Genomic DNA, 27328 nt, shown 5'->3' with positions numbered 1-27328 from the left:
TTCAAGGTTTATATTTGACATTTGTATTATTTTATATTATTTAGGTGAATTATAAAAAAGTTTCCTTGAGCACAAAATCTATGCTTGACCATGAGAATGGTTTCATGAATACAAGCCCAGCTGGACTCAAATAACTGAATCCCAATAATTACTTGATCACTGTATAGTTTGATCTCCATTAAAAACCAGTAAACTACCGACATTGGCTTGAAACTCTTTCAATGTAAACTGTATGGGTTCAATTAAAATTGTGCATACTATGATTTTGAGCATGTTGAAATTATTTCAAGATGGCTGCCATTGGCCATATACATTGGCATTGAATTTTATGAAGGGGTAATATTTTTATTGTGCATACATGTCATTGGATGTGCTGCATGTATTAGATATTTTTACATATCTGGCTGGTTGTGTCAGGTTGATATGGCCATATCAGCAATGAAAATATCATGAGACATGTGCATGCATAATAATTTTGTGACCTTGAGTAGTTTCCTGGTGACATCACCTGATTGTCTAGGTAGAGAAAGCCATACTGTCCTCATTGAAATAAGTTTGTCTTAAAGAGAAATCAGTTTGAGAGTTTGCACTTAATTTTCAGAAATTCAAATTCTCTGACAAACAGAATCTTACACTTCTGCTGCTGTAAAAGTTATTAAACTTGTCCTATAATTTGATATCAAATTGTTTAATTAATTTAACATGCTGTATCAACACTCTTGTAAGATCCTTTTTTCATCATTATAAGTGCTTAAGTGTATGCTCACAGACACATGTACACTGTATATTGTAAACCATACAATGCACATTTCTTGAATTAAATTTCAAGGGAATTTTCAATAAAACATAGCTCCTAAAGATATCAATGACACCAATTTTATCACAAATATAGACAACCATTATGCTGAGGAAGTCCATGCATGATTTCTGATTTATAAAACTATTGACATATCTACATCAATATGTTTGGAAGGTAATTGTGGTAGGATATATAGTGTTATTTGTTACTTAAACTCAAAATTATTTATATTAATTACGTTTTTTTTGGAATAATCATAACTTTATGCAAATACAGAAAAAAAATACAAAATACACGATGTAATTATGTGAAAATATGCTGGGGCCCTTTTTTGACCGTACATTGCTAAAGACTGAGGAGTGGGACAATTACAGAATTTTGAAGTTTTTCCGGTAGAAATGAAGGGATTTTGATAATTTGTCACTGATTAAGAGTTGAATTTTTTTCAGGGTTGATTGACATACAGGAAGTTTGTAGTCTTTAATTTGCTTAGACAGCAAAATAACTCCAGTGAAAATCTTCTACAGCTATACTTAAAGTTGTTATTAGATGATTCACATATCTAATGGAAAAACAGCATAAACATGCTTCCGATTACTTTTGTGTAGAAATCATGCATTTACATATCAATAGCTTGAATGTACCTAAAAAAAATTTGAATAAATCTAACCTAATCTTCACTGGTTCACAGTAATGCCACAGTATATGTTACATATTGTGTACTCTCTGAAATGATCATTTGAATCAATTTCTTACACTTCTAAAATATGCACAGAGATGGAAAACCAATGTCTTAGCTGTGGCATAATATTTTCATTTGTGCTGTTGTAGATACAATGTTAGACCAACATGAAATTCATATTCACATATCAACCCGAAATAAATTGTATACTGTTGCATGATCAATGAAAAGAAAATAAACAAAGTATGAATATATTTCAAAATTATAGGTACACAGCATTGAAGTCTGTCCTTCCTTGAATATATGTAGAAGCATTTTTCAGAGTGTTGTGGAATTTCTTTTTATACCACCTATTGTGTTATAACCTGTCCTTTAATTTGGCCAATCACAGGTAAGACAGGTTTCTTGTGATATAAAATTTAAGATCATATGTACCATATGATAATGATGTTTACAGGGCGAGACTCAACACCTTGTACAAGTAGGTGAAGGTATCACTGGATGATACAAGGTCCATGTATATCATGGTATCATCATGAGAGACATGTAGGTGATGGTATAATCAGTGGGATACTTATTATCGGGGATCATATGATCTGGTGATGAACTTCATGTCAGGGATGCTATCATTAGGTGATGTACTCCTTGTCAGGGATGGTATCATTGGGTGAGGTACTCCTTGTCAGGGATGGTATCATTAGGTGAGGTACTCCTTGTCAGGGATGGTATCATTAGGTGATGTACTCCTTGTCAGGGATGGTATCATTAGGTGATGTACTCCTTGTCAGGGATGGTATCATTAGGTGAGGTACTCCTTGTCAGGGATGGTATCATTAGGTGAGGTACTCCTTGTCAGGGATGGTATCATTAGGTGAGGTACTCCTTGTCAGGGATGGTAGCATAAGGTTATAGACTTCTTGTCAGGGATGGAATCATTAGGTGAGGTACTCCTTGTCAGGGATGGTATCATTAGGTGAGGTACTCCTTGTCAGGGATGGTATCATTAGGTGAGGTACTCCTTGTCAGGGATGGTATCATTAGGTGAGGTACTCCTTGTCAGGGATGGTATCATTAGGTGATGTACTCCTTGTCAGGGATGGTAGCATAAGGTTATAGACTTCTTGTCAGGGATGGAATCATTAGGTGAGGTACTCCTTGTCAGGGATGGTATCATTAGGTGAGGTACTCCTTGTCAGGGATGGTATCATTAGGTGAGGTACTCCTTGTCAGGGATGGTATCATTAGGTGAGGTACTCCTTGTCAGGGATGGTATCATTAGGTGGTGTACTCCTTGTCAGGGATGGTATCATTAGGTGAGGTACTCATTGTCAGGGATGGTATCATTAGGTGGTGTACTCCTTGTCAGGAATGGTATCATTAGGTGAGGTACTCCTTGTCAGGGATGGTATCATTAGGTGAGGTACTCCTTGTCAGGGATGGTATCATTAGGTGAGGTACTCCTTGTCAGGGATGGTATCATTAGGTGAGGTACTCCTTGTCAGGGATGGTACATTAGGTGAGACTCTTGTCAGGGATGGTATCATTAGGTGTGAGGTACTCCTTGTCAGGGATGGTATCATTAGGTGAGGTACTCCTTGTCAGGGATGGTATCATTAGGTGAGGTACTCCTTGTCAGGGATGGTATCATTAGGTGAGGTACTCCTTGTCAGGGATGGTATCATTAGGTGAGGTACTCCTTGTCAGGGATGGTATCATTAGGTGAGGTACTCCTTGTCAGGGATGGTATCATTAGGTGAGGTACTCCTTGTCAGGGATGGTATCATTAGGTGAGGTACTCCTTGTCAGGGATGGTATCATTAGGTGAGGTACTCCTTGTCAGGGATGGTATCATTAGGTGAGGTACTCCTTGTCAGGGATGGTATCATTAGGTGGTATCATTAGGTACTCATTAGGTGAGGTACTCTTGTCAGGGATGGTATCATTAGGTGAGGTACTCCTTGTCAGGGATGGTATCATTAGGTGATATACTCCTTGTCAGGGATGGTATCATTAGGTGAGGTGCTCCTTGTCAGGGATGGTATCATTAGGTGAAGTACTTGTAAGGGATGGTATCATTAGGTGAGATTCTTGTCAGGGATAGTATCATTAGGTGAGGTACTCCTTGTCAGGGATGGTATCATTAGGTGGTGTACTCCTTGTCAGGGATGGTATCATTAGGTGAGGTACCTTGTCAGGGTATCATTAGGTACTCCTTGTCAGGGATGGTATCATTAGGTGAGGTATCATTAGGTGAGGTACTCCTTGTCAGGGATGGTATCATTAGGTGATGTACTCCTTGTCAGGGATGGTATCATTAGGTGAGGTACTCCTTGTCAGGGATGGTATCATTAGGTGAGGTACTCCTTGTCAGGGATGGTATCATTAGGTGAGGTACTCCTTGTCAGGGATGGTATCATTAGGTGAGGTACTCCTTGTCAGGGATGGTATCATTAGGTGAGGTACTCCTTGTCAGGGATGGTATCATTAGGTGAGGTACTCCTTGTCAGGGATGGTATCATTAGGTGAGGTACTCCTTGTCAGGGATGGTATCATTAGGTGAGGTACTCCTTGTCAGGGATGGTATCATTAGGTGAGGTACTCCTTGTCAGGGATGGTATCATTAGGTGAGGTAGGGATGGTATCTTAGGTGAGGTTCTTGTCAGGGATGGTATCATTAGGTGAAGTACTTGTAAGGTATGGTATCATTAGGTGAGATTCTTGTCAGGGATAGTATCATTAGGTGAGGTACTCCTTGTCAGGGATGGTATCATTAGGTGAGGTACTCCTTGTCAGGGATGGTATCATTAGGTGAGGTACTCCTTGTCAGGGATGGTATCATTAGGTGAGGTACTCCTTGTCAGGGATGGTATCATTAGGTGAGGTACTCCTTGTCAGGGATGGTATCATTAGGTGAGGTACTCCTTGTCAGGGATGGTATCATTAGGTGAGGTACTCCTTGTCAGGGATGGTATCATTAGGTGAGGTACTAGACTGGTATCATGTCAGGGATGGTATCATTAGGTGAGGTACTCCTTGTCAGGGATGGTATCATTAGGTGAGGTACTCCTTGTCAGGGATGGTATCATTAGGTGAGGTACTCCTTGTCAGGGATGGTATCATTAGGTGAGGTACTCCTTGTCAGGGATGGTATCATTAGGTGAGGTACTCCTTGTCAGGGATGGTATCATTAGGTGGGATGGTACTCCTTGTCAGGTGATGTCAGGGATATATCATTAGGTGAGGTACTCCTTGTCAGGGATGGTATCATTAGGTGAGGTACTCCTTGTCAGGGATGGTATCATTAGGTGAGGTACTCCTTGTCAGGGATGGTATCATTAGGTGAGGTACTCCTTGTCAGGGATGGTATCATTAGGTGAGGTACTCCTTGTCAGGGATGGTATCATTAGGTGAGGTACTCCTTGTCAGGGATGGTATCATTAGGTGAGGTACTCCTTGTCAGGGATGGTATCATTAGGTGATGTACTCCTTGTCAAGGATGGTATCATTAGGTGAGGTACTCCTTATCAGGGATGGTATCATTAGGTGATGTACTTCTTGTCAGGGATGGTATCATTAGGTGAGGTACTCCTTGTCAGGGATGGTATCATTAGGTGAGGTACTCCTTGTCAGGGATGGTATCATTAGGTGAGGTACTCCTTGTCAGGGATGGTATCATTAGGTGAGGTACTCCTTGTCAGGGATGGTATCATTAGGTGAGGTACTCCTTGTCAGGGATGGTATCATTAGGTGAGGTACTCCTTGTCAGGGATGGTATCATTAGGTGAGGTACTCCTTGTCAGGGATGGTATCATTAGGTGAGGTACTCCTTGTCAGGGATGGTATCATTAGGTGAGGTTATATCCTCCTTGTCAGGGATGGTATCATTAGGTGAGGTACTCCTTGTCAGGGATGGTATCATTAGGTGAGGTACTCCTTGTCAGGGATGGTATCATTAGGTGAGGTACTCCTTGTCAGGGATGGTATCGTAAGATTATAGACTTCTTGTCAGGGATGGTATCATTAGGTGAAGTACTTGTAAGGGATGGTATCATTAGGTGAGATTCTTGTCAGGGATAGTATCATTAGGTGAGGTACTCCTTGTCAGGGATGGTATCATTAGGTGGTGTACTCCTTGTCAGGGATGGTATCATTAGGTGAGGTACTCCTTGTCAGGGATGGTATCATTAGGTGAGGTACTCCTTGTCAGGGATGGTATCATTAGGTGAGGTACTCCTTGTCAGGGATGGTATCATTAGGTGATATACTCCTTGTCAGGGATGGTATCATTAGGTGAGGTACTCCTTGTCAGGGATGGTATCATTAGGTGAGGTACTCCTTGTCAGGGATGGTATCATTAGGTGAGGTACTCCTTGTCAGGGATGGTATCATTAGGTGAGGTGCTCCTTGTCTGGGATGGTATCATTAGGTGAGGTACTCCTTGTCAGGGATGGTATCATTAGGTGAAGTACTCCTTGTCAGGGATGGTATCATTAGGTGAGATTCTCCTTGTCAGGGATGGTATCACAAAGTGATGTACTTTTTGTCGGGGATGGTATCATTAGATGATATACTCCTTGTCAGGGATGGTATCATTAGGTTATAGACTCCATGTCAGGGATGGTATCATTTGGTGATATACTCCTTGTCAGGGATGGTATCATTGGGTGATATACTCCTTGTCAGGGATGGTATCATTAGGTGAGGTACTCGTTGTCAGGGATGGTATCATTAGGTGATGTACTCCTTGTCAGGGATGGTATCATTAGGTGAAGTACTCCTTGTCAGGGATGGTATCATTAGGTGATATACTCCTTGTCAGGGACGGTATCATTAGGTGAATTACTCCTTGTCAGGGATGGTATCATTAAGTGATGTACTCCTTGTCAGGGATGGTATCATTAGGTGAGAATCTTGTCAAGGATGGTATCATTAGGTTATAGACTCCTTGTCAAGGATGGTATCATTAGGTGTTGTACTCCTTGTCAGTGATGGTATCATTAGATGATATACTCCTTGTCAGGGATGGTATCATTAGGTGTTATACTCCTTGTCAGGGATGGTATCATTAGGTGTTATACTCCTTGTCAGGGATGGTATCATTAAGTGATGTACTCCTTGTCAGGGATGGTATCATTAGGTGAGGTACTCCTTGTCAGTGATGGTATCATTAGGTTATAGACTCCTTGTCAGGGATGGTATCATTGGGTGATATACTCCTTGTCAGGGATGGTATCATTAGGTGAAGTACTCCTTGTCAGGGATGGTATCATAAGGTTATAGACTTCTTGTCAGGGATGGTATCATTAGGTGAGGTACTCCTTGTCAGGGATGGTATCATTAAGTGATGTACTCCTTGTCAGGGATGGTATCATTAGGTGATGTACTCCTTGTCAGGGATGGTATCATTAGGTGATGTACTCCTTGTCAGGGATGGTATCATTAGGTGTTGTACTCCTTGTCAGTGATGGTATCATTAGGTGAAGTACTCCTTGTCAGGGATGGTATCATTAGGTGAGGTATTCCTTGTCAGGGATGGCATCATTAGGTGAGGTATTCCTTGTCAGGAATGGTATAATTAGGTAAGGTACTTCTTGTCAGGGGTGGTATGAGAAGGTAAACACAATTGATATAGACATTGTATTTGATGACATGATCAGATGTTACACACATTTTACCAAGTGATTGTGTTTTTAGGTGATGAACATCATTAAATGGCTTTTTATCAGAAACATATGTTACAAGGATGGGACGAGTTATTGTGTTTTAACTTCTTTAATTTTTATTCCATTTTCTATGACATAGAATAATCTATCGTTCGTTGAATTGATCTAGGAATCCGAATGTGCTTACGGTCTACTTCTGATGGCGTTCTACTGGACCACAGAGACGCTTCCGGTCGATGTTACCTTTGCACTTCCGGTTATTCAGTTTCCAATAATGGGAATTAGGAAAGCTGGAGACTTGTCTGCTTAATATATCACAGTACGTTAACTAATCAGACGTTTTAATACATATAATTAAGGTTCGTTATTTTGTTAACCATTCATTTTCTTGTTCTCTGAAACAACTTCAAATTGCACACATTGGCCATTCAAAGAAAGAACCAGAAACAACTCACTTTTTGTGTTAAACATTTCGTTAATGAATCCATAAGGCAGAATCTTTCCGGAAGCTTGTACAACAGAAACCGAAGACCTAGACTGAATAATTTAATCGTTTTTTAAAATCATCGATATATTTCAACTTTTGGAAAGATGACAATGCGATGTCACCTTTCATTTGAAATCGATAGGGACCGATTATTATTCTAATTATCCCTTTGTCCACATCGCTCCCGAACTACTTTTCTGTTACTGTTTTGCTAAACAACTCTCCCCTTTTTTCTAATTCTATTTATGCATTTTCAAAGATAATTTTTACTCGTCTGGAGAACTTTGAGTAACTATTCAATTCAGAGCAATAACATCTCCTGTATTTAAACCAGATCAAGCAACACTTGTTAATAATGTTTTGAAGACCGTTTCATGTGTTTGAATATTTTAGAACGTAACATTCGTTTCCATTGGTTGATTAGCAGTTGCCATAGCGACCGAGAAATGGAACGTCAAAAACGTATAGCATTACAGCTACTACTGATAATGGTCCAACTCCGAAATGGCGAGCATTACTGCTTTTTTTTAACGTTTCCAGAGTGTCTTATATGTCAATTGTCAAAGGTACCACAAATCGGCTTGTCAAACTGATGACATCTGTTTAGTTGAAAAGAAACATCTAGAAACCCAGTCAGCTTGACACCATGTTCACTCCATGTCTGTGATGATGTAACGTTCTCGTCTTTTATCGTTATTACCATTAAATTGGTCAGACAAGAAAAAGGAACGAGAAGAAATAATGATTGGTTTTTGGTTATTTAAAAAGAATGCAATTAAGTTGGTTAATACACAGCCATAAATGTATCATCTGAAATTACATTCAATTTGTGTATTTACTAAAACTTGAAAATACATATCTCAAAATAGACATACATTTTGTTATAAGTTTATTGCATATGTTCTCTTATTCAATGATTATCTTAATAAAACTTAATGAGTTTGCATATATGTTAGTGAAAGAATGGAGTATGAGATGGAAACAGTTTTGTGAAAAGGATGACAAAGTTCGTTTTGGTAGCAGTAAACATACAAACACTTATTAAGGACGAAAAATCAGGATGTGTTTCGTTGGCACCCTTGCTTCAGAAACTGCAATTTTGTAGATAACAGATGTTTGAGAAATATTTTAGCAGGAAATGTGTAACTTTTTTGATTGACAATATTTCCTTTTTACATGTTTGTTGGGTTTCTGATGAGATGGTAACTTTATACATTTATATTTTGATAAATCTATTAGGCGTATGCTCGGCTTCATGTTGATCACGTCCTTCCTGTCCATGTGGATCAGTAATACTGCCACCACCTCCATAATGATTCCAATAGCCCAGGCTGTTCTTTCCGACTTAATGGTTATGCGGATGTCACATGATCAATTCGTAAGTGAGAAAGTAAAATTTAAGTTAGGCTCACTTTGATTTTGAAATATTTGTAACATATTCGGTGATAAAATACATAAATATTATGTCTTTTTAAAAATCTGTTTTGCCCTTCCAATTAAAATTAAATCGACATAATGTTATGACCGATTGATATGAAAAAGAACTTTGTGTAGTAAAATTTGTTTTTCGATTCGGTACCTCAAAGATTTAGCAGATTCACACAAAATCATAATTGTTATTACAACAGAAGCAGAAACATGGGAGGCGAATATTCTGTACATTTTAGCTTGTCAGACGGGGAATAGGTAATAATCTTCGTAACTTGGTTTGTTTCCGTCTTCCTGTTACATTTATTAACGTCCTGGTAGCCTGGTAGTCTGCAGGTCGTCTTCAAACAACATGAATAAAAAAAACCTCCCCTCCAGATAAAAATGTAATAATGGTAATAATAAATAAATTAAATAAGATAAATAAAATTATATTATATATAAATCATAAATTTCGATATAGATTTTTCAAAATAAACATGAAGTACTACTAATCGTTTAAGTGAAAAAGTGGTTTACGTGAAACTCTAGAACTAAAGTCTATCAATAGTGCTTACCACCTGGACCAATAAGAATTCACAAATGACACAAACACCATATTCCAATGCATATTTACAGTGTAAAATATACCATGTCTGAAGAGTTTGAGTTACGAGTTCGTTTCATATGTTAATATTCTCTCTCTTTTGTTTTGATTATCAAATACTTATCTTAGCCAGTATCAAGCTATTTCATCGTTTGACGTCGTGAATAATTATTTTCTTAATTAAGACTAATAATTCTAAACACACAATAAAATGCGTCCTCATTTACATTTCACTAATTGATATTTTGGAGCGAGTGTCTTTTATTTTAGTAAAGCATATGTAAATGTGTTTGAATAAACATGGTAGTATTCGCTTTTCTCGTTATATATAAACATCATTTACAATATGCCTGCAATAAAGACATCAGAAAAGGGGAATATATTAATATTTTGATATTTCAAATACTGTGGAATAATTTGCTGACAATATCAAATATTCTTCAACAAGAGATAATTATCCTACGTTTAACTTACAGTATTAAAGTTACATTCATTATACTTATACAGGCTAAAGGTGACCATTTTCATCCTATCTTCATTATGTTGCCTGTTGCCATTTTCAGTTCAGTTGAATGTATCAATAAGGTGTATTTCATATATATATTTTCGTTGTTTTCGCCTGCATAGAAAAGGGTAATTATTTTATTTCTTATCGTTATTACGCGTAAAGATGGGACGTGCATTAAATATTTAATTTAATTTGGCGTTACACGGGAAATCATATCGGTAAACGGAAACCTATAGAACATAAATCAAGCCAAAGAGATATGTTTCTTCCATTATCTATTCAAACGCAGGGTGCTGATTATATATGTTCTAAAAAAAAAAAAAAAATGAAAGGTAACACTACTTTATTCTGTGATTAATTAATTAACCCCTTCATAAATCCTTACCAATCATGTACGAATAAAGTAATTGATCAATTCTGATAAAACTGCAGTCATGGTTCATTATAAAACTTTGCGTTTAGTTGATTTTATTCGACTGTAAAGGACGTTGGGGTCAATTTCAAAGGTAACACCATTAGTAACGGGTATGGCCACCGTTTGCAAATTAAACAGCATTGCAGCCTCGTCGCATGGAACTCGTAAACCGGCGGATAATTCGAGGAGACATGTTGTTTCATACAGCGATCAAGGCTTGGGTCAGCTCCTGCAAGTTTGACGGCTGATTTTGACGTCCTCTCACGCGTCGCCCAAGAACGTCCCAGACATGCTCAATCGGTGACAAATCAGGTGATTTAAATGGCCAATCTAACACCTGTACGTTATTCTGCTGCAAGGAAGTTCTGCTGACGCGACTGGTGTGCGCTGGTGCGTTATCCTGTTGAAAAATGGCGCCAACGCCATGGCGTCTTAAGAATGGCAGAACCACTGGTCTTAAAATTTCGTCCCGATATCGAATGCCGGTTAAATTGCCATTTAACACAACAAGCCTGGTACGAGTCCTCCCCCCCCCTTCCGTCACCATGATGCAGACAAAACCTGGACTCATCTGAAAACAGAGCATTGTTCCATTGTCGTAAGGCCCAACGACGGTGAACACGGCTCCAGTTACGCCGATTATTACGGTGACGTCGCAACAAACTGGGTCCAGTGTAGGGACGCCGCGCTTTCAATTGGTAGGCCTCCAACCTGTTGCGGACTGTTTGGGGAGACACACGACGGCCAAACAATGTCCTTGTAGTCTCTACTGCGGTTACGAATCGATTGCGCAAGTGTATCAACCGTATACGACGGTCATCCCTGGCAGTCGTTTTACGGGGTCGGACGCTTCGGGGACGATCGGATGTTGACCCAGTTTGGTTAAAACAACTTACCAACTGGCAAATTGTCTTAACACTGCAACCAAAATGCCGTGCAACTCGACGGCGAGACTCCCCAGCCTGGATCATGCCTACAGCCCTTTCTCTCTGTACTTGTGACAGCCAATGCATAATGATAAAGTTGAGAGATAGCAAGATTCGGTGATTTCTAAGTCCTAAGGATCTAAGGAACAGTTGTCAGTTTGAATGTTTATGAAATTTAAGCGAAGATACAAGTTAGTCGCAGAGAACCTCGTGCAGCTCTTTCGCTAATACAGACTTTCTTTTTTTTGTTGGTTATATACATTAACGATTCAGACGACTACTTAATTGAATGTTTATTACCTAATTTACATTCAGATAGACACATCACAGATGTATACCGACATCTTCCACTACAATCCAATAATGTTGATTTGAGTTCCTCGTGCCTTCTATTTCAAACGTTAGTTGTTGTTTTAAAAATATACTTAAAGACATCTTAAATTTTAGTGGTTATTTGCAACTTCAAAGAGTGAAGGAGAGTAACTGATGAATCGTTTTGAATTTATATGTATTTTGAAGGTGAAGGTTGACTGGATCCTTAACCTTTTATGTGTAGTTGTTGTTGTTACAGTCGCTATCAACACGTGGGGCATGACCTACTTCCGGTTGGACTTGTATTCTGATTGGACATTCATACAAGATTCGGGATTATCACAAATGCTAAATAAAATAATTAGTGACGTCATTAATCAAACATCCATCATGATATCATGAAGCAAACCCATCGTAACCGATACAAAGAAAAAAATAAAAGCAACACGTTACAGGAATTTTAACAGAAAAAATGTTTCGAAATACAAATATAACCTTATACGCTAATTGTTATTGGTGTTGTTAAGTCAATAAAGATAAACCATTAAATTACCAATTTTTTCGTTTTTGCTGAATTCGTAATTATTCTTATTGAAAAGATAAAAATACGCTATCATAGTAAACTTGGCAAAACCTATAAGATAATCCACGTACTCGAGTACCACAAAATTTAAACTCAACGAAACTGTATGATTCTACAATATTCCAAGCCTTTGAAGCGTATTCTTGAATATGTGTTTATGGAATAATGACATGACCAACTCCTTTCGAGATTGCATTGTGCAATCCTTGTAAACTCATTTCAACAATAGATGTTTCACAGTATAGGCTTAGGTAAGAGATCCTATGATAGAAGAGCATGCACGTTAAAAATCGAAGCATAGACAAATAAGTGCCACAGTTCCTCTTATATTCGGAAGTCACAACATAAAACACTAATAGCATAGTGACATAAGTTTCTCTTACATGAAAAGTATCCTAGATTTTTTGAAACTATTTTGAAATCCGGTTATGTCTGTTAAGTTGATTCTTTTTCCTTGCATGGTTAAATTATACCTATTGATAAAGTTTAAGAAGAAAGTGGTGGAGATATATCATGACAGATGTAACATAAATTAAATATGTTTAATGGATTAAGAGGAAAATCATTAACTAGGTGACATGACACCCAGACAGGGTTAAACGTACACACATGCCTATGTCTGTAAAATGTTGTATGTTTTATTGTTTGGCTCTACTGTATCTGTCTTTCAATAGTTTATCACGTATATGTCTTATGCGCAGTCTTCCTGAAAGTGATGATTTTAACATGAAGTGACTCCGAGTCTTTGGTTTAGGCGAAGAAAACAGCGTGATCAAATATACTGTCGATATGTTGAATTATCGTATGCTAGATACTTTACTTCGTGACTATACAAATCATTATTAGGGTATACAGGTATAATTATGAACTGTCATGTTCAGATGGTTTTCTGTATAACCTAGCTAAGAGTATGCTTCTTTGGCCTTCAATAAAAGTATACCAACTTTGAGGGTTTATCATACATAATTCATACGTTTATCTTAGCTAATGTTCTTATACATATCTATATGTGTGTGTGTGTGTGTGTGTGTGTGTGTGTGTAACATGCTGAACGCAAGGGTGTTCCTAACTACAGAAATGTATCTATTTAACCTATATTTATATTAATTATGCACATATCATTGATGAGTTCATGTCATATCATACCACATCTTATTCTACCCCGTTACCCTGTATTTATAGTACATATATTATATATATATGTGAGTCTTTGTCCTGTATATCTATAAGTGTAGACTGGGACAATCTGCAAAATGACATTTAGGAATTTCTTACGGAAAAATCGAACGCTCCTGCTGACTTTTATTCCACCTATCGTTCTTTTACCACTACCTCTCTCCGGACAGTCACAGGTAAGCCATCATCAAAGTGATTTGTTTTTATCATAAAGGAAGGTGATGTCTAGTGAGCCACATTGGTTTGCAGTAAGACAGTTTGCTATCATTGTTTAAAACTGGAACATTTCATTTTATTGATGTTTGTAGTTGACTAAATTTAGTCAAGATATCTTATTCTCTTTAATATAATTTCAACAAAATAAATATCACGTGATCTTTCAATGTCTTTATAAAACGGTTATTTTAAAATCGTTTATATCGAAGATGTTCGGAATTAACGTAAATCATTATACAACGTAACCATACCATATTCCATTGCCTTTAATACCACCACTGTTGTGAAACAAATCTCACACCGCGACAAGATCAAAACATTAGGCATTTTAAAGCTATATAAAACTTATATAAAAGGTGTATGGAACTGTTTGTGATATTTAGTTGTGTCCTATATTTTAGAACAGAAACTTTTAAACTGTTTTCCAAGACCAGTGTAATGAAAGTTTCACTTTTAAATGTTTTATGTTTTGTTTATACCACTGATGGTGTTTTAAAAGCGCGCGGTTTGATACCCTCCATTGAGACAAACCAAAGTACTTTACATTTCACGCATGAATCAGCAAGATGTACTGCTGTGTCCAGCAAACATATTTCTTTTGTTACATAACAATACGAAGTGTTACCATCTCATCGTATGTTGTCAGGGTGACGTAAAAATTTCAAACCAGTAATCTGCGAATTAAATACTGAATTAAGGATACGAACGTGAAGGCAGTGCCGTGAGTGGATTGCATTTCAGGACAAAATGCGTTGTATTTGTAATACAGGATATGCCGATCAATGTTGATTTTATTGATTTTGCTACAACATTAATCAAATATTGCTCACATTGGTATAATTTGAAATTTATAATATATCTGCTCACTTAACGTCATAACGTTAGTCCCTAAAAATAAAGTGGTGGACATTTTGTTTCGCTCCATTTCTTATTTTCGTTAGCGGTATAGATGTAAATCTTCGTTGCAGGATTGTGGTGATCTTATACATTTCATCATTATTAATGACAGGTGAAACGTTGATAAACCACAAATTAGTCTTAAAGTTACAGAAAATGATTGGTCATAACCCACTCTATTTAACAAATCAACGTTTTAAATAATTTACAGGAATAAAAATGCCCATAGGTAGGTAATTATCACTACATTATTAGACATTCCATTTAAATCCAAAAACGAATAGTCAGAAGGATGCATGGGGAAATTACCAATATGTATCTTCAACAAAGGCTTTCAACATTCAACAGTGTGCTCTGAAGGACTTGGTAGAGTGGGAGTTTTACTTGGCCCTAAATATTGGCGTTGTTTAATCTTTACTAATTATTCATGAAAGGACATTTCAGTTTTGCGATATTTCATTTAAAGCAATACCATATCACGTTATGTTATCTCTAAGCCAGATGTTTCGCTAACAGAATAATACTGAGAGTACACGTAGCACGCTCTAGCACGTTGATGGTTATGATAAAAAATTCATGCCAATAGTTCATGAATATGTTAGGCCTTTCTCAAACATTTTTCACAAATTGGCAACATGTAGATCATACCTTTCACCGTGAAAAGTAGAAATATAACAACTAAAACATGTAGCAATGCCTACCGGATGGGCTCTACCAAAAACATGAACAGAAGTTGGACAACGTACAGCTTTTTCATTTTGTGTAATATCTTGAGTACAGTGGAATAATCCAATCTTTGGGTGGAAACCTCTTTTCAGCGCTTTTTCACGATGTCCTCCACAGGTACACCCGCAGTTTTATCGGGCAAGCCCAGGGGTTGATTGGCTTTCTAAGCTTGCGGTTGTAAATCTATTGGTCGCGAGAATTTCCGTTTTAGTAGGTTTACAGGGATAAATATAGAGAGATTCCACATAGTGGAGGCCATGACAGATAAAAAAAAATTAATGTAAATAATATGTTCACAAATATTCGCCCTATACAAGGTTTTAAACTGATAAAGTAATTCTCGCTGATATCTTGCAACTGTAAATATATTGTGTATAATGCTAATTAAAAAGGATTTGATATAAGTTGTAAAACTGTGTCAGAATGATGTTCACAGGTACCAGACACAATTTGTTCATCATAAGTTAACTACTACAAATGTAGTATAATACAGTAAAGATATACAGCATGATTTGCTTGTCTACTGATTTACATCAAATCATCTTTTGTGCTTATTACTTCTTAATATTACTTTTACACGTTATGTTGACACAGGAATTAAAATGTGCATACGGTCTACTTCTGATGGCGTTCTACTGGACCACAGAAACGTTTCCGGTCCCTATTACAGCCTCACTTCCGATTGTTTTATTCCCGATGATGGGTGTTAGTAAAGTGGGAGTCTTGTCGGCCAAATATTTCCATGTACGGTATTTATATTGACATTTGATTTTGTAACGTGTTGGCAAGGTTTATTAAGACATACATATAATAAAATTCGTTATTCGAGTTTGAGACGATTCAATGTTGAAATCCATTCATAAATTTTTAGTAAAAACAAAAACCATAACAAATAAATGACGACACTTTGCATATGAACATTTTAAAATATCAATGTGATTGCTCTTCTGCATTTGTCGCATTGAACATAACATGCATGTTTAAACTCAAATATCATGCCCTTAAGAGTTGCCTTCAACCTTGTCTCTGGTGACGATGAACGTCCAATTGGTTTAATAAATGATAAATTTATATATTTCTTATAACGGATAGTTATTTACGTGTAAATATTTGATATCCGTACAGATGCTGACGTCACACATTTAATATTAGATTTTTTATTTTACTTCATAAAGTTATAATTTATGTTATCGTATCAGTACAATTCTGGGTGATATTTTGTTTTCCAGCCAATTTCATTCGTCTTAGTTGGTGGGTTATCTGTTGCTATAGCGGTCGAGAAATGGAACGTCCACAAACGTATAGCATTACGGTTGCTACTGATAATGGGCACCACACCAAAATGGTGAGTAATTTACCGCTTTAGATTTTAGGGCTTTTTTTGGTCTTTTATAGTTGCCCCCCCCATCCTCCCACTCCTTTACTGCTTTAGTTCTTTTTTTGGTTTTTATAGTTACTCCCCCCTCCTTCCTCCCAACCCCACCCTCAAATCTCCACGGCAAAACTGAAGGGATTGTAGATTGTTCTGCACATATAAGATAAATGATCAATTGTAACTGTGAATATAAGTTGTAAATGGTTAGAAAATACGAAAACTTCCCATTTATCATCCCCTCATACCCCACCCCACATTAGGTATTAGGTGAAAACTATATACAGTCTACAAAGTGCAATCTTTATGTTTTACTGTAATTATGTGAGGCAAACATTATAATAGCTTCACTCTTGCGCTCTCATTTGGCTAATAGTTTTAGTATCTATACCCAAAGTCATACTCTTGATATAAATCTATCATTGCTGAAAAAAAAACCTGTTAGTCCTCTAAATATTACGATTTGTAAATCATAATTGTTTCGCTGTTAGTATCTAGTGACGGTTAGGCCCTAATGAGTTCTAGAAGACCTGAACAGTTTTATGATATTTAAAGTTTTATTCGTGCACATTATCTGTACTAAAAAGTGTTATCATCTGTACGTCTTTTGTGCATTTGTTTGACAATAGGCTTATGCTTGGCTTCATGTTGACCACGTCCTTCTTGTCCATGTGGATCAGTAATACTGCCACCACCTCCATGATGATTCCAATAGCCCATGCTGTTCTTTCCGAGTTAATGGTCATGCGGATGTCAAATCGTCAAACGCAAAGTGATCGTGAAAATGGTGAGTAATAATGTATGGATATTAGATATTTTTTCTTTTTTATATTTTCAAATTATCATTTTTAAACTTAGCTTTTTTTCCACTTTATTTGCTGCGATTTCTTAATGCAAACATTGAAATCTCGATTATCGCAAGACATTGTACTTGCACAGTATATCCCACAGCTCTAAAAAGGTTAACGCAATGTCCACAATGTTTTCCTGATTAATTAGAGGACTGGAATATATTTGCATCGCGAAGATAATAAACATATTCTGGTGAAGCGTAAATAATATTATGCCGTTTATATACATGTATTTCTTGAAACAAACTTCAGTTGAACGCTAATTACATATGTATATTCTGAACCGTGCCGCTCTTCAGACGCATTAAAACGTGGCATGCAGGTTACGGCAAACTTTGGAAGCTAAATTGCCACCACTAGCGTCTACAATCTTCAAGATTTTATATAGTTGTCATTGTATAACTTCTATTATAACGTATTTGCGATGCAGATAACAAGGAGAACAATGAACATACCATTGAGGACTTACCAGTTAACAGCGAAACAAAAGTGAATTTGAATTTACCAGACGGCGTGGAAGCAGCTGAGAGTGCCGAGATGGTCAACATACAACTTTACCCAGATGCAAACAAAATGGAGAGGTTGGTATATAATGATGTTCACACTAATTAAAACAACAATTTACCAAAATCGAGAATTTATAGCACAATATATATCTAATAATGAATTAATTTACATTCTCAATCTTCAGTTACCATTTCTTTTAACGTAAATTATGGTAATTTGTTATTATTTTTCGCCTTTGCCAGTCCGACGTCCTTCAAATCGGTCTCGCTGAAATTTGAAGGAAATAATAGACGATATTAAAGACTAACTTTTAATTAAATTAATGCAACTCTGGTTGTTGATATTTTCATGTATATTTTAGTACAAACCTAAATTTTGTTAACGTTGACTTGCTTACACAGTAAATGCACGTGACAAAGTAATTAGCACATTTGAGGAAATCAGATTGAATTACATCCTGTATTAATGCAAACTTCCCACTTTGATAAATACTGAACTGGAGGCGATTCTGTAAGTCCAAAGATAATATACACAACAAAATCTTAATTTAAACTCATATTCGATATAGCTTGTGGAAAATGAGGAGGATTAACACGGAAACTCCTGAACAATGAGAATAAGACCTAGAAGGGTGAGAGGTTTTTTTATCGATGACATCTGCCATGTAAATCTTGGTCATTTCAAATAAGGAATGACACGTTCCCAAATAAGAACAATTTAAAACACCATCAGGCATATCAATGAGCACAAAACACGATCAACTTCCTATCGCAAAACATACAGGGGAATTAGATTGTGTTTCAAGCACTGGAATTTTTCATGTTTGAGATGTAACCTTATTAAGCATTTTGCATGCAGGCAGTATTGCCCGAAAATAGTTGCTGTATTATCATAAATGCAGTTTCTACTAGTTGTTTATACAGCAATGATTGTAAAAGATCAAATCCGTCACTATTGTTGATGAAAAAATGATAATGCTACGGATTAAATGCGTTTACAGTTTACACTCGCTATATAAATTGTGGTCACTATTAGTAATATGACGTTCCAAAATTTGAACCAGCTAGCATATAAGAGACCCTATCAAGTATACTAGTGATTATCGAGCATATTCCACTCGCGTCCTCGCAATATCCAGGGTCATTAAAGGGAGATCATAAAGGCGGCAATAAAAAATTTCCAATAATCGTTTTTACATTGCATTACCTTGTAACACCCTTCCCCCACTTTTTGTGAATTTATCCGTCACTTATAGACATTTACCATTAAAATCATGATTTTGGGAATAATTTCTTCCAGGTTCAGAACTTTCTCATGCATTTTTGGTTGCATTGCATTTTTCGTATTTCCACATTAAAATATTGGCCAGCGGCATTGTAAAACCTGTGAGCATATTCCATTTAAGTGTCGTTTTGTAGCATATATAATCAGCATGAAGTTAAGAAGTTAAACATATAAATGGACGGACAATATCATTTTTCGAAGTATTAATGTTGTTGAGTATATAATATTTCGTTTCATCACTAGTTCAAATATTCTTGGATGTTCTCAAATCTGATTTGTAATTTCGTCTTCCGATGTTTCAGTTGGCAAGCTGCTACTTGTTTTCACTGTCAAAATTCTATTTTCTATATCTTACACCTTAATACCGTTTCAGAGATAATCTTGTTCCTAAGAATAAGAAAAGGAATGAAGAGGACGATTTTGACTTTGAAAGTCTAGATCCCGATTCTCAGAATCTCTGCAAGGCAATGCTCATGTCGATATGTTACGCAGCAAACTGTGGGGGTGTTGGTACTCTAACAGGGACGGGCCCTAACATGGTTATGAAAGGACAGGCAGACTTGTGAGTACAAGCAAACGTGTCTCTATACTTTTGCTGCATTTTTCCTTTTCTCGCTCGCGATATTGAAAATCTCAATAGACTTGTTCGAACTTGATATAAAATTACTACTGTTATATGTCATTATCCGTTTTTTTTGTTAGGAAACGACAGTGAAATGTGTTCTTGTGTTACAGACATACATGTATGGCGCAGATATAGAGACATGCTGTACTTGATTGCTTTATCAGCTTTATTTCATTTTGCTCTAGAATGTCGGACGGGAAATCGGGAGTAACGTTCACGTCTTGGTTTATTTTCGCCTTTCCCGTTGCCCTTATAAACGTGCTGATTACCTGGCTGTGTCTACAGGTCGTCTTCTTCGGCATTGGGTATGTGTCATTGATGCGACAGCCCTCTTGAGGGATTTCATAGATCAAACATCAACTTCATTGTAAATTTCTAGATAAATGGCCGTATCAAATTCATCAAACTCTCTCTGAAGAACTCGAGGTAACTATAAGTGTATATTGCTCTATAGTTTTTTTGAAGTGAAGCATTTCCATGCTCTTTTTAAATAAGACATCCAATTATTCTTACGAACCTATTCACCCATCTATATCATCGGCACTTTTTTTTAAGAAACCTGTTTAAATCTGGTGATGCCGCAGAAGGCGAGACGGTGAAGAAGATAATACGCATCCAGTATGAATCATTAGGAAAAATGAGGTAATAATATAGAAAATAATACAGACAACATCCATACGATTCAGGAGGATATATACTCTACATATATTCGAATGTTTATATGAATGTTTATTTTATCGCTGAGAGTTTGCCTTCTTGTTACTCTCCTGAAAGGACTGACTAGGCATATGATTTTACGTTTGCTGCAAATTCCTAAGTGTGCGGTCACCATCTTCTACACTCCTCCAATGATATTTCCTTCGCCCATACACAGCGGCTATTAATGAAAGATAAAATATATGTCACTGTAACCTTATACTGGCTAGGTATCTTCAATTATGATGAATAACACGGGCATCCTTCGTCAGTCCTCAGAGCTTGTAATTTGTTTAATGTCAACAACTATACATTTTTGACGGGTTTCAATATATTTGCATCATTATCTTTGTCATAGTCGCTACTTTCCATACTTTTTGGACAGCGGTATAAGTTAATCTCTCGTACTCTTTGTAGGTTTTGTTTTTATAATGAATCCTGAAATTCCTTAATACAATAACCTGTCCAAAAGCTACTCTAAGCGTTCTAAGTTAACCATCATGTCTAAATTTTGAGTCAGTATTTGGTAGATAGATCTCGACAGAACATGAACAAGATTCTGTGTTTCACATCAAGATTTTACATTTTTTCATTTACGATTTGTTTTAAATTCAGTTTTGCTGAAAAAGCTGTCATAGTCCACTTTGTAATCCTAGTACTCTGCTGGTTTACACTAAACCCAGAATTTGTGCCAGGATGGGGATCGCTGTTCAAACCCGGGTAACTATTACTTTGAATGATTTTACTCTGTCTCTGGAAAAAACGTCAATACAACAAGAGTTCCTGTCGTTCGTCAATAATGATATATAATACAATTATATATTGCAATATTGACATCTGTTTTGTATTTTGGCTGTTTTCATGATTCAGAAGGATGCATCCTTTTTTCCATTGTTTTTTATTTAACAGATACCTCAGTGACGCTGTCCCTGCCATGTTAATTGGTTGTCTTCTTTTCGTGTTTCCGAGCTCCAGGGAAGAACGGAAAGGTACACCTTATTCCAAAATGAAATTTACAGTGGCCCGTTTAAAATTGTTTTCGATAATTTTTTTTCATTATGCAAACATGACGTAAATCTTTCGATATTTATTTCAGCCACAGACGAAACATGTCGGACTCTGCTCGATTGGAAAACATTAAACCGGAAGTTACCTTGGGGCGTTGCCCTACTTCTTGGTGGGGGATTTGCTCTTGCTCACGCATGTAAGGTAGAGACCGAATTTTGCTGTTTAGTTAGGAAATGAATTACGCTGAATGTGCTAACATACATACTCGATTCAGTGCCAGAGTTAGCGCAATAAGATCTTGATGATTTGCACAATGGCGTAAGCTTTTGGAGTTTGTCACCACACAAAAACATATGATATGTTAAGGAATAAAATGTGATCCTAGCTCACTCTAAGGAATCATGCTGCTGTTTTGTGACTGTTAAAACTCTACAATGACTTATCAAGTGCACAACATAAGATCAAGTGGAGTCTAAACGAGAAATCTTAAAAAGTACTTTTCAATATATACTGAGGTCTGACATGAACATGAATAATATGCCTTGCGTGAATATCATCCATGTAGATACAATCAAATAATAGAGCTTAGTTTATGAAAACGCATTCGCAATATACATGTATATTTTAATTGGCAAAAACAACTAGATATCTATGAGTATATATTCTTGAGTTATGACTTCACAGGAATCTGGTCTGTCGCTGTGGCTAGCCCAACAGATGGCGGTAATGACTGCCATCCCAGTTTGGGCAATGGTTGCAAGCATTTGTCTTATCATCTCACTGTGCACGGAAGTTACAACCAATACCGCCGTGTGTACGATCTTTATGCCTATCCTGGCGGATTTGGTGAGTAAAGTGTCATATTGAAATTTCACCGCATACACTCACTATTTCTTGCGCGTGACTTCGAATAATCCTTATATTCATCGTCATGAAACAAAATCATATTGATAGCGGTATCTGAGTCATCATGTCCCATAACACGGCTAGATATCGCCAATTCTTCAACATGAAGGGAAACAGGATGAGTAGATCTCTAGGTCATATAGACCAGAGAAAGAAAATCTTACGATGCCCCTTGAATGATAGAATACTGCCTGCCTGGGGGTGACCTCAACATCTTTTCGTACTTAAATTAATATATCACATTAGGGTTGAGATAAGTCTGACAGTATAACACAACGATAAAAAATATATTATTGTTTTTGGCTCTATCAACACGATGTGTTATATGACAAAACTATTGCGTTCTTTTCTTCGCGTGCACTTCGTTTGCAAATAGATAGACAGATTAATTATCTTTCGTTCTTCTCATGCAACAACAATTCATAAAAAACCAATAAAATCAAATATTTTTATATTAACAAAATTCAAAATTCCGCACACGTTCTTTCATTGATAATCAAGACAAGACGATCAAGTGATACCTTTTTTATTTTATTTTTCAGGCCAAGGGGATCCATGTACATCCCATCTATATTATGCTTCCGGCAGCGGTTTCCAGTTCGTTTGCATTCATGTTACCCGTAGCCACACCACCTAACACCATCGCCTTCTCATACGGATATCTAAAAATTATCGACATGGTATGTAAAATATGCTTTAGAGCTGGCTCATGTTCACAGACGAATCATGATGCATGCTACTATTTATGCAGACTTGGAACAACAGAAATTGAAATATATTTCCTTTTAAGAATTAAGTTGAACTTCCATTCATCTTGGGAACTACATTATGTACAACCAAATTCATCAAATTGACATTGGCATAATGTATTAAACTTGTCGACGTGCCTAGATGTTGAACAAATATAATTTTCAGGACAAATAAATACCATGTATGACACATGTAAAGTATGCTTTGTGTTTGATGCTTTACATAATTACTTTCCAGAATCAAATATCAAAATATCGAATTCCTGATGTTATGGACCGCTCAGTTACTTGGGCTTTGAAAATGTTGGTGATTACTACCTTGTATGGATGTCAGTATATCTACTAATAACTACAGATTTCATTATAGATAGGCCTACGTGAATTGATCGCACTAATTAAACCCGTACTTGTCCTTTGTAGGTAAAAGCCGGTTGGATCCTTAACATTTTGTGTGTGGCCATTGTTACTGTCGCCATTAACACTTGGGGTATGGCCTATTTCCGGTTGGACGTGTATCCTGATTGGGCTGTCATACCGGAAGTAGAATCGTCACAGATTGTAAATAAAACAATAATTGGTATGGTCAATCAAACGTCATTAACTACGTCACCAGGCAACTTTATCGCTAATATCACATCTATGTTTTAACTTGTTGTTCTATTTATACACAAATAAAATCTTAAACAATCAGTGATCAGTGTTATAAACCTACGCTACAGTATTTTGTGTATACCAAATATGGTAAAGGGGTTGGAGGAACAACATAAATGTAACACGAGATCATTTACTATTCCAAGGAACAGTCTGAACTGTAAAAAGGGAAAGACTTCCACTTAAACCCCAACCTGAACCAACAAACCCTCCCCACAAAAAATGTCAAACTTGTCCTAAACAATGGTTAACCCCCACCTGCGACCCCCAAAATGTCAAACCTGTCCTAAACAATGGTTAACCCCCACCTGCGACCCCCAAAATGTCAAACCTGTCCTAAACAATGGCTAACCCCCACCTGCGACCCCCAAAATGTCAAACCTGTCCTAAACAATGGCTAACCCCCACCTGCGACCCCCAAAATGTCAAACCTGTCCTAAACAATGGTTAACCCCCACCTGCGACCCCCAAAATGTCAAACCTGTCCTAAACAATGGCTAACCCCCACCTGCGACCCCCAAAATGTCAAACCTGTCCTAAACAATGGCTAACCCCCACCTGCGACCCCCAAAATGTCAAACCTGTCCTAAACAATGGCTAACCCCCACCTGCGACCCCCAAAATGTCAAACCTGTCCTAAACAATGGCTAACCCCCACCTGCGACCCCCAAAATGTCAAACCTGTCCTAAACAATGGTTAACCCCCACCTGCGACCCCCAAAATGTCAATCCTGTCCTAAACAATGGTTAACCCCCACCTGTGACCCCCAAAATGTCAAATCTGTCCTAAACAATGGTTAACCCCCACCTGCGACCCCCAAAATGTCAAACCTGTCCTAAACAATGGTTAACCCCCACCTGCGACCCCCAAAATGTCAAATCTTTCCTAAACAATGGTTAACCCCCACCTGCGACCCCCAAAATGTCAAACCTGTCCTAAACAATGGTTAACCCCCACCTGCGACCCCCAAAATGTCAAATCTGTCCTAAACAATGGTTAACCCCCACCTGCGACCCCCAAAATGTCAAACCTGTCCTAAACAATGGTTAACCCCCACCTGCGACCCCCAAAATGTCAAACCTGTCCTAAACAATGGTTAACCCCCACCTGCGACCCCCAAAATGTCAAACCTGTCCTAAACAATGGTTAACCCCCACCTGCGACCCCCAAAATGTCAAATCTGTCCTAAACAATTGTTAACCCCCACCTGCGACCCCCAAAATGTCAAATCTGTCCTAAACAATTGTTAACCCCCACCTGCGACCCCCAAAATGTCAAATCTGTCCTAAACAATGGTTAACCCCCACCTGCGACCCCCAAAATGTCAAACCTGTCCTAAACAATGGTTAACCCCCACCTGCGACCCCCAAAATGTCAAACCTGTCCTAAACAATGGCTAACCACCACCTGCGACCCCCAAAATGTCAAATCTGTCCTAAACAATGGTTAACCCCCACCTGCGACCCCCAAAATGTCAAACCTGTCCTAAACAATGGTTAACCCCCACCTGCGACCCCCAAAATGTCAAACCTGTCCTAAACAATGGTTAACCCCCACCTGCGACCCCCAAAATGTCAAATCTGTCCTAAACAATGGTTAACCCCCACCTGTGACCCCCAAAATGTCAAATCTGTCCTAAACAATGGTTAACCCCCACCTGCGACCCCCAAAATGTCAAATCTGTCCTAAACAATGGTTAACCCCCATCTGCGACCCCCAAAATGTCAAACCTGTCCTAAACAATGGTTAACCCCCACCTGCGACCCCCAAAATGTCAAATCTGTCCTAAACAATGGTTAACCCCCACCTGCAACCCCCAAAATGTCAAACCTGTCCTAAACAATGGTTAACCCCCACCTGCGACCCCCAAAATGTCAAACCTGTCCTAAACAATGGTTAACCCCCACCTGCGACCCCCAAAATGTCAAACCTGTCCTAAACAATGGTTAACCCCCACCTGCGACCCCCAAAATGTCAAACCTGTCCTAAACAATGGTTAACCCCCACCTGCGACCCCCAAAATGTCAAACCTGTCCTAAACAATGGTTAACCCCCACCTGCGACCCCCAAAATGTCAAACCTGTCCTAAACAATGGTTAACCCCCACCTGCGACCCCCAAAATGTCAAACCTGTCCTAAACAATGGTTAACCCCCACCTGCGACCCCCAAAATGTCAAATCTGTCCTAAACAATGGTTAACCCCCACCTGCAACCCCCAAAATGTCAAACCTGTCCTAAACAATAATTAACAAATAGTTTACCATATATATTATATATGTGTGTAGGGCTGGGATTCCGTTTGTATTTGTATGATTAGTTTCTTTTATTGTATGTGCCCTCAAAAAGAACTTTCTGTAAACACATTGATATCTCATCCTTAAAAAAGGGGGTGGGTGCAACAGGAATTAGTTCCGTAAGTCATTTGAAAAAATCGCTATGTTTCGATGGAATATGCACGAGTTAACCAACCGTCACATGACAAATGTGTGTTTGCTAAGTCTGTCTCAAGAATCATCAGATGTAACAGAGGTTTATTTTGGTAGTTTCCGTTCATGGCTAGGATTCCTGCAAGGATTTCCACATCTGTCGTCTTCTAAACACTTGCTTTATTTCGCTAGGATCGATTTTACCTGTCAGAAATCATGGTTAGCTGAAAATAAATGAACATAATTAACAATGACGAGTATATAATAAATTGTAAGAGACACCTTTATTTATCTCGTTAATATCTGATCGATAACAGAATTTTTTAAATAAAAACGTTTTTATTGGATTATTTTTAAATAACCTTCATTTGTTACAGAGATATCTCTAAATTTAAATATCTAAGATTTGATGTTTACGTAACAGCAACAGATATACAACAGACCTGAAAATAGACTAATTAATCAGATACATTTAAAGAAAAGACAGCAATATCTTTTATTTATTTATTTTAAAACACTTGTTTCTTAATCAAGTATGCACCAAGTAATTGCGTGTTTTTATTTTTTACCAACAATCACTATATACATACATATGTATATTCAAGTGAAAATTTCAAATACAAAACCACTTCTGAGCGTGGTTAAAATGACTGAATATTCTGTGTATAAAATGGCTTGGTACCAAATGTCCTGTTATAGTTTAATAAATGTTGTCACGTGAATATGTGCGTGGAAAGACTCAATAAAAATATAATAAAAAAATAATAAAGAAATAAACATGATAACCATTTTATCTCATTCTAATGACGCCTACAGGTATTTGTCGTTTTGTTGTGATTTTTTCTCC

The 27328-nt window shown here is 37.4% G+C and overlaps 2 protein-coding genes across 2 annotated transcripts in view; both read left to right on the top strand.

Moving 5' to 3' along the window:
- The first annotated feature begins 13642 nt into the window (after positions 1–13642).
- On the top strand, positions 13643–24050 carry LOC132557165 (Na(+)/citrate cotransporter-like). Its single transcript, XM_060221661.1, has 14 exons — positions 13643–13741; positions 15999–16148; positions 16634–16749; positions 17406–17563; positions 18058–18208; positions 19792–19980; positions 20229–20348; positions 20599–20685; positions 21355–21459; positions 21649–21728; positions 21836–21948; positions 22432–22593; positions 23196–23333; positions 23823–24050. The coding sequence occupies exons 1-14, from the start codon at positions 13643–13645 to the stop codon at positions 24048–24050; spliced, it is 1896 nt and encodes a 631-aa protein (XP_060077644.1).
- Positions 24051–24396: 346 nt separating this feature from the next.
- The window catches only part of LOC132557164 (circadian locomoter output cycles protein kaput-like), a 32165-nt gene continuing 29233 nt past the window's right edge, over positions 24397–27328 (top strand). Inside the window, exon 1 of the mRNA XM_060221660.1 lies at positions 24397–24499. Coding sequence (XP_060077643.1) covers positions 24397–24499 — 103 coding nt within the window. The remainder of the gene's footprint in view (positions 24500–27328) is intronic.

This window comes from Ylistrum balloti, unplaced genomic scaffold (assembly GCF_031769215.1).
Source record: "Ylistrum balloti isolate Yb309-2 unplaced genomic scaffold, AGI_CSIRO_Ybal_v1 Utg370636, whole genome shotgun sequence".
Classification (NCBI taxonomy): Eukaryota; Metazoa; Mollusca; class Bivalvia; order Pectinida; family Pectinidae; genus Ylistrum; species Ylistrum balloti.
The sequence above is the reverse complement of the archived record's forward strand: the minus strand, read 5'-3'. Positions and strand labels throughout refer to the sequence as shown.